General features: G+C 35.7%; 1 protein-coding gene across 1 annotated transcript; it reads left to right on the top strand.

Annotated features, from left to right (window-relative positions):
• Positions 1 to 411: 411 nt before the first annotated feature.
• Positions 412 to 4,138, top strand: LOC126915039 (lipase member H-A-like). The gene is made up of 8 exons (XM_050719335.1): positions 412 to 602; positions 728 to 785; positions 1,319 to 1,467; positions 1,547 to 1,789; positions 2,274 to 2,462; positions 3,081 to 3,219; positions 3,289 to 3,362; positions 3,715 to 4,138. The coding sequence occupies exons 1-7, from the start codon at positions 524 to 526 to the stop codon at positions 3,344 to 3,346; spliced, it is 915 nt and encodes a 304-aa protein (XP_050575292.1). The 5' UTR covers positions 412 to 523; the 3' UTR covers positions 3,347 to 3,362; positions 3,715 to 4,138.
• Positions 4,139 to 9,383: the final 5,245 nt, after the last annotated feature.

Genomic DNA, 9,383 nt, shown 5'->3' on the forward strand with positions numbered 1-9,383 from the left:
AGCAGTTACAGATGGATAAAAATACTATATTTCGAAATTAGGTCGTATTCAATGATGCAAAAAATCTGAGAATAATTCCTTTTTTCAATTTTTTTGAAGGAAGTTTCTCAATTGCGTAGTAAACTCTGTATAATAATGTAATTTCTTCTTTTATTTATTACATAAAAGATCCAAATAATGCGTGTGTTCAAGCTTGTTAAAATCGTATGTTCTCCTCGAGATCTAAAGATAACTTCTATTACCACAAAAAATATACATGTATGCTTATAAAAAGAAACTATATTCCATAGTCCAACATATCAATGACTTATATGCCTCATATTGAAGTAGTTTCGCTTTTATTTCTTCCTTGTTACGTCAGTGGGAGGTTGCAGTCTCACGGAGAGGGTACTTTATATATATAGCAAAGATTTTCCAATCTGTTTCATAACGATCGAGGATGTCATAAAACATGGTCACATTCCCTTCGGGTTTACTGAACGCGTAGTGTACTTTTCATAAAAATCTCGGAATAAAAGTGACGATGTTAAAGTACAAAACATTCGCTTATCTGTATTTATTGTTTTATTTGATTCATAAAGACGTTATCGACGCGGTAATATGTACGTATGAATTTATTTTTCTTTTCTCGTGACATTTCTTGTTACTGGTAAAAGAATTATTGATAGAACAAGGAAAGGTTGGACAATTTACGTCTCATTGAGTAACCACATTTTTTGTGATTTAGGTGATGTGGAAGATACGTTGCATGTCAGTAGAAAAATTCGCCTGAAGATTTACAAAGGGTTTGTGAAATATGGTGACATTCTTTTCAATGACCTTGTATCCTACGAATATGACAATTCGTATCGTTAAATACTTTTTAAATTCTTGCCGAAGAAATATCATTAACAGTTCGAAATAGAATTAAATTCGTTATTTCGTTTTGTACTGTACTTATATCTAGTAATTGTATGTTGAAGTTTCTAGTGAAACAAATTTTTCATTTCATGTTTTATAGTTCAAAGGTGATATCTGACAGAATTTCAACTGATATTAGGTATAATCGACAACTAAAAAAAAAGCAGTAGAACAAGTGAACATTCCTATTTAATATTAATTTAAAATTCTTTAAAATATTGCTTTTGAAATACCTACATATAAAGAAAAAGATTGGTGAAACTGAAATGCTAAAAATTGATGAAAACTGATCGAAAACTTTTGCATACCAGAGTATTTACTTATTACTATGCGCAGCTCTATTGAATATTAAACTTCATAAAATGTTCACTTAAAGTTAATAAAAGTCTTATTACAAAACTATTTTGCACGACTACAGTAACAGCTCTTACTTCTCATCCACCGAGAGCATGGTTATGAATCCAGGAAACATTGCAGACGACATATTGCCTGACCGAGACAGTATCCTCTATATACATGGATTCCTGGAGAATACGGAAGCAGAGAACGTTCGGGTAATAATTAGAGGTATTACTATCACGCGATGCAAAAAGGGAATAAGTAACAGGAAAATAAGACGATCGAGTTTACGATTTCGCGTTTACAGCCTACCTGGACAAGGGAGACGTGAACGTCATTGTACTGGATTGGGGAGAAATAGCATTTAATATTAATTACGTTTACGTGTCCAGCCAAGTTGTCACAATAGCGAAGGCAGTTGCTGAATCCCTAAAGAAACTCGTCGATCTGATCGATTTAGACACGTTGCACGTGATTGGGCATTCTTTGGGCGCTCACATAGCTGGAAATATCGGCAGATACGCGAATATCAATCTTAGTCGAATAACGGGTGAGTTATACGTTTTATAAAAAATAAGGTAATTTCGTGTATTTATTTTTATACGAAAGGCAGTTGTATATATCTCCCGGTAGTAGATTTTTTTAGAAAAATAAGAGATATTCATTTAGCAAAAATAGGGGTATTGTCATCAAATGTTAAATTAATTGACGAATATACATTGGTTATAATAGTTGAATAGTAAATTCTAGATACAAATTTATCAATTTAAAAAGTTTATCAGAAGTTTGTCAACTTAAAAAATTTACCAAAATCAATACGATAATAAAATACTTCTTATAACACGAATAAAGATGTCTACACCCTCATAAGGACAAGCGTTTACAAGTATACGAATATTTTCATAAACATTTTAGAGGAATAATTATTTAAAGCAATGATACAACAGCGTGGTGCCCGAAATATTAATAAGTTATTATAAACAGTAGATTGTGTATTACGTGAAAACCAGAAGAGTACTAATCTCCTAATACAGGCTTAGATCCAGCGCTTCCGTTGTTTTATCCTTCTACGTGTCACATCAGATCAACCGACGCCGAAGCCGTTGTTATCCTTCACACTGATGGTGGATTTTATGGGACAGCTACCAACACGGGAACTATTGACTTTTACGTAAACGGGGGCTCCAGTGTTCAACCTGGTTGTCCTATAATCTTCGGTGGAGGTAAATCATAATATTTTGTCGTTAAGACATCCCGGTGGTTCATTCTCATAGAATATAGAAAATTTTAATAGCGATCAAATACAGCATTTATACAATGTGATAACCGGTTATCATTGTAATTTATAAAGGATCCACTTACGTTGTTTGCTTACCGTAATCGTTGTCATCTATCGTAAATGCTCGATGGCCAGGAAAAAATTCAAAGCACTAGTGAAATATCCTTTTAATGTTAGATTCCTCTTTTTTTCCTTATATGTCTATACTGTGATATTATTTGTAACGGAAATTAGAGTTGATCGACTAGAAGATGAAGTTAAATTCCAGTCTATAAAGCAAATTATTTTGACGACGTCGGAGTCGGATTATATCCTTTCGTAACTTTTTTTACAATGCTTCCTCTTTTATTTTAAAAGGGTCAATTATTATTAACTGAGTGATATTAGGTGATCGCATTATTATTTATTAATTATTTATTTAAAAATCAAACCATTTTTTTGTCATTGAGTGAGATTTGCCAATTTTTCTTGAAATATTTTATTCTAATTTCCAATTAAAATTCCTGCAGTCCATGTTAATTTTTAATTTATGGTTTTCATGGAAAAATATTTTTCTCAAAAGAATTCTGCAGCCATCAAAGGTCTACCCGAATTTATGCAGAGTCTCTATTGAATCCGAAAGCGTTTCCGGCGCATAAGTGTCTTAACGAAATTGCGGATACCGAGGAAGTCTATTTTGGAGATTCGACACCAAAGGACATGTAAATAAAATTCCTTATGTCAGTATATTAAAGTTTGCAACGCGACCATAACATCGTGTTTCATTTCAGATACGGAACATATTGTTTCAATACCAACGCCAAGCCTCCGTATGGCAAAACTATTTAAAATTTCCGTTCCTTAGGTAATATAATAATACTTTACCTTATAGACGAGTCATTTTATTTCGTAGATTTGTTTTGGATCTGTCATCATTTTAATGAATATAAGCTTTAAGATTAAATACATCACTCGCCTTTTCGTTTTCATCGTTTCCTAAATTCACATCATAAATTAATTTTGAAGTTTATCTTCTGATTTATCTCTATATTATGATTTTCTTTTCATAATGATAATACATTTTTTTAACACTGAGAGAATAATTTTACGAGCTATGGGATAAATCTTTTCACGGAAAATGCAATAGATTTCAAACATCGTCGTATCATGGTACCTGCAGATGACAAGCGACACTTTATTATCGTCTATTCTCACAGTATACGCGTAGCAGACAAGCGAGCATAACCATACGCAGTCTATCTTAGGATTGCAAATTCAAAAAGGACTATCTGACAACCCACGCTACTGTGTACTTCTCCATTGCTAATCAATTGACGCTGCATCGAGGGTTCTTTAACCCTATTGTGTTCCACCAAGGATACACACATGGTTGAGTGTGCTCTAAGAAATTTACTTCCACGAAAATCTCTTAACAATTTATCAACGTTGTTTTCGCATACCCATATACAGAGTGCCTATGCTGCTAACAAGAATTTCTTTTCAATAACAAACAGAAACAGAAGAAGAAAATAATACATATTATTACTAATATTATTATTATTAATATTTAATATTTAACGGATATATTTATGAACAAATAAAAGTGTCGTTAATGTGAAAAGATAATATCTTTATCATGTACAGTCTGTTTCGTTATTAACTACCTCATTTCCTGCGTCTGGAAGCCACAAATAGCATTTCCGTTCACGAATGCTGAACTCGTCTGAAAGATTAAATCTACCTACCGATTTGGCAAAGTGACGCATGAATAGCTGTTTATAATTTCACTTTAAACGTTCATCGTCATGAATAATTAATAAGAATCGCGATGTTCCTCTTGACGCGTATTATACCCGGAACCTCCCATTCAATGACGATAACATTCCACGTATTTGTTACTTACATCTCGCAACAGCAAGCCAGAAGTGTCCTATTTTTGAAGTTTTATGTACATATTACTATAATCAAATTAGTGATTTTTAATTACGTATGTTAATAACACATTCTACGTATACATATATATATATTATCAAAATTAACTTTTATTCAAAATTTTTATTTGATTTGTCAGTTGCTCCGTTACCTTATCTTAAATAGCATGATTTTTGTGATAACATATTTGAGAAATTTTTATTAATTCTTGATTATAACGTAAGATTCTGTGAAACTGTACTTAGAAGTTTAGTATAATTAGTCTGTGTTAACCCCGCGAATGCCGCGCTAATTGTAAGCAAAGTAGAACTATTGTGGAAATAAATTTAGTGCTGACATCGAAAAAAATTCGTGCTCTATACAAAGCAGCCTATACCTTGATTGTAATTTATAACCCATTCACCAAATTACTGCGATTACGCAGTGAAACGCCACACAGTAATGTTCAATTCTACCTGCCTAATTGAAACACATGCGTCTACCGTTCAGATATCCAACCGTTCGAAGACTGACCCAACGTGTAGTTAATTGTGTTGTTAACATGCATAACCGCGGCGCGGCAGCTAGCTGCGTAAAGCAATGTTCGCGCACGCGAATGCATTCTAATCGAACCAATTAAATTAACCTGACAGCGCAACTGGTTCGTTACCAACGGGCATCCGTGTGCCCGCGAGAACTCTTGCCATTCGCGTCGTTCGAAAGTCTTCCGAAAAACAACTGCCACTTTTCTCTTCCTGGCTATGCGTTCTGCAAATTATCAACAGGCTACGCGATATTTCAACCGGCGCGCAGCGATACCCGAACGGGTACGATACATCAATTTCATCGAGGCTTCTATACGCCGGTCGCTTAGAGATTTCTTAAACGCGTCATTGCAATTCATACTGTCACCATACTGGAATTTAATTAGTACAACGTATTTACGAATAATACTATTTATCTGCTGTGTATCTCGTGTATTTTTATTTTATATAGTGGATTTCACTGTAATAATTGGAATTCCTATTGTAATCTCTTATCGAGTTATTATTCAGGAACTGACAACAAATAATCGCATTTACATTTATTACTGTCTGAATATATTTGAATATATTTAATAATACAGGAAATATTGCTCTTTTTACTTCTACATTCAAACTGGACAAATGCCTTTGTCTCTTGTTGTATATCATATCGATTGATTATTTTTGGTAATGGTAATTGTATTCTGTAAAATTAAGACCTTTTATCAGCTATTATATCTATACAAATGATTTTATTCGCCTCTTCTTCGTATGTTCCAATAAACTTGCAACGAATTAGAATTACACAAACGTCAATTCGTAAACAATTACGATACTATTCGCATAACGTTATCGTAATACGTTCACAATCGTCTTCTTAATATATTCATTCTAATTAAATCAATACGTAATAACGACTCTCGAACAGGATTCGGACATCACGCAAAAGTGAATGAAACGCAAGAAGCATAAGTTGGATCGCTTCCGTAATCTTATCGATATCAGAATTGCCGTCGGAGAAATCAACGAGCCACCATCTGAATAGATACTGTTCGCCGAGGATCGGAACGCGAAGGAACAGGATCATTAACAACACCTATGACGCAAGGAAATGTCTAACGTCCAAGGTTGAATCCCGAGACCATTCATGCTTCACTGAATAAGACGAAACAAATACAATCGTTATGTATCCGCGGGACCCCTTCTTCCGCCAAGCTAAACAAGAATCCCCATACACAATCCGTTCACGGGGATAGCACGTATAATGCGCCTCCGCATCTACCGGCATGCCGGCTCGCCAGCACGAGTGTTGCGCGCACGAGGCGGTGCAACCGGTGCGCCTCTCCAGAGGGCATAATTCTTTGATCTCGATTTTTGTCCACTCGCCCGCCCCCTCTGCTGCAGTCAACCTCGCCCAATCCTCATGCTCACAGCCAGCTTCCCCGTGGACGATGCTGTTGCCGTTGCTGCTTCGTCGTTCTACATCGCGTACCGCCCTCTCTCCGCACAGAAAATTCAAGACCGGTTAATCCAGATTAACTTTGAGCCGACGTACTGTACGTAGGTAAGCACACGTGTACGAACGCCTCTGTACACATGTACATACATGCTCGTGAACATGTGCTCAAGTATGTGCACAAGTCTGTGGTGGCGAGCCTCGATCGGGAGTAACGATCTTCCGCGATCAAAATGCAACGATACTTTCCCCCTGGAGCACTCGCCGGACCTGTCCTACCGCTGCACCGAGCCTCCTCTTCGCACAGGCAGAATTACGGACGCGTGCAACGTCTGCGAGCGTCGTGACCTACGAGTCCGCAGAAAAACTACCGCCGCATCGCTTCAATGAGAGGGGAACGTGCAAGGTGGAATTTGAAGTTTGCAGTTTAGATAGGGATGAGATTGCGATTTTTAGTTGGGTGGCTTGCACGGTTTGCTGGGTATAGTGACAAAGAAAATGAAGATTGACGCGATGTCGGTTTTACGGTTGGTTGACTAAAATTATTTTTCGACGCAGTTAGGACTTTGGATATACAGTGGCTCGCGAAAGTATTCGAACGCTTACATATGCAAACTTGAATTCCGTATTTGGTTTTTTCCGCACGTAATTTTGACCGTCTGAGCCAAAAATGTTAAACTTTGACTCGTCCGAAAAGATGACTTTGTCCCACAAAGAATTATCTCTATTAATATAGGTTTTTGCAAAAGTCAATCTTTTTTTATGATTTACCGCATTAATATATGGTTTCTTTCGCGGTACTCTGTCGTGAAAATCATTGTTTCGTAAGATTCGTCGACATAATTCCAAATGAACTTCTTTATGAAACATATCAGCTGCCATACTTGCGAGTTGAGGAGCGGATGTAATAAGATTTTTTTTAATTCGCAAATGATAACTCTTCCAGTCAATTTCTTTGGTCGACCTGATCGAGCTTTGTTTGCAAGCGTTCCCTCATTCTTTGACGTCTTCGCCAATCTCGTTATATGATTTGCCGTCCCCATGTATTCGGAATATTATTTCTCTTTTACAATTTTTGTTTCAGACTTTGGTATTCATTTTAAATACTATTGTGCACACTTGTACGTTACTATTACTAAAACGATATCCTAACATCAAATGAACGTACCAATATTTTCATTTAGCAATGATGTTTACATTCGGTGCAGAGGAAGAAGAAAAACTATCAACAGTGTTACAGCGTTCGAATACTTTTGTGGGACACTGTATGTGGAATACGTATATCCAAAAAGTATATATGAATACGTGAGATGCGTTTGAGTATGAATATATTTGAATATAGGCAGTGAAAGTTCATTTGTCTGAACTCACGAAGGACAAACAATTCACATAACTGAAGTCAATGGAAATTTCAAAATTTCAAAATTTCGCTCCTATAACACGAGTTGCACTACAGTTTACATCGTTAGAAATAAAAAAAAGTTTGGAAATGTCTCGGGAAATTACATAATTAAAGATTTCGAAACATGTGACTGCGCTATGTATTAGGTCGTCCGAAAAGTTTCTTTCGTTTTATAAGGAAATAATGAATACACAACATTTTTCGTTATATTCCGTTTACATTATTTTATCGAATTACGTATGATCCATTTTGTTCTATCAAGATAAAGATTACAACGTTCGACAGATTAGGTTTCATGTTTGTATAAAGATGCGTCGTTATATAATAAAAAACGTGTCTGTAAAAGAAAGATACTTTCCGGACAACCTAATACCTGTCCTTAGAAGTAAGGGGAAACAAAACATATTTAGCATTGCACGTTGGTGAGATCGACATTGCTTGAAGAAGTTTACCTACTTTTAATTTATGAATTTAGAATTCTATTTCGGATTGAGAAGCTTTCTCTGGCAAACGTAATAATGCTTCATAATTGTCTTAATCTGTCTGAAAGTGAAAAGTCTAAAAAAAGATTTGAGAAACTCTGCGCGTTATCCGAAGAAACTTCCGAGTATTAACCACCACAAAATCTAGGCTACCAAATGAAATACACATATATTGCAAGATCAACGAGATACGGATCTGCGAAGTAATCCGCACCAATAAATGGGCATCGCGTATAATGGGCATAGAATTACATTAAGAAAGGAATATAATAAAAATAACAATATGAAAAGCTAAATGATTATCCGTACCACGCTAGAAATGGAATAAGCTTTCAAAACGGTGGGAACGAGGATAGTGACCTGACTCGCCTCATCCGGAGGCTTAATTGAACCGAATGCGAATCAAATTTGCGTTTAAGATGTGTACTCAACGTAAGAACAGGATACCTATCGTGAGTATGAAGTCGCTGTATAAGGCATCGTTCTCGATATTAATGATGGCAACGCATCGTCGGTAATGAACACATGCATAACCTGTCCCGCCCACGTGCGTAGTTCGCTTTATACTTTATACGCATACAACGACATTATCTGTACAGTGCTGTATCAAGGGCTCGCCTAACTTTCCAGGAAATTGGACTATTAACCTCATCTTAATAATTAAGGTATTATCTCAAGTTCGTCTTGTTAGCAGATATGCACGCGCACCAGTTCGCATTAACAGTCTTTTCAACTGCTTAAGATTCTTCTTCGAATAAAAGATTAGCGAAATGGATCTTTTAATTACGGAATTATCATATAAAAATAATATCTCGTTTAATACATTTAATCTTAAATAAGAAGTTAATAATAAAAGTTTGGTATAAAAATTGCAAATTACCAGCTATTCATATTCTCCATTTTCATCGCCATTATATGATTCTCCGTTCTTTTTTCATCAGCTATCGTTTAGACGAGAAGAGCAGCCGTGAAGGCACTCTTATCGCCAACATCGTATCGTAATTATAAGACGAATCAAATAAAATAGCTGGTTCGAAGCTAACATACCTTTCTCTCAAAGCTTTCTGCGCCAACATCCCTCGTAAAAAAGATATAACGTTCGATTCAAAGG

The sequence above is a fragment of the Bombus affinis genome, chromosome 4 (genome assembly GCF_024516045.1).
Source record: "Bombus affinis isolate iyBomAffi1 chromosome 4, iyBomAffi1.2, whole genome shotgun sequence".
Lineage (NCBI taxonomy): Eukaryota > Metazoa > Arthropoda > Insecta > Hymenoptera > Apidae > Bombus > Bombus affinis.

Excerpts from the sequence above, each read along its gene's own strand:
- LOC126915039 (XM_050719335.1), top strand. The coding sequence starts at position 524 with ATGTTAAAGTACAAAACATTCGCTTATCTGTATTTATTGTTTTATTTG. Across the intron at positions 603-727 it reads CGTTATCGACGCGGTAATAT|GTGATGTGGAAGATACGTTG; the intron begins GTACGTATGAAT and ends TTTGTGATTTAG. Across the intron at positions 1,468-1,546 it reads CGTTCGGGTAATAATTAGAG|CCTACCTGGACAAGGGAGAC; the intron begins GTATTACTATCA and ends TCGCGTTTACAG.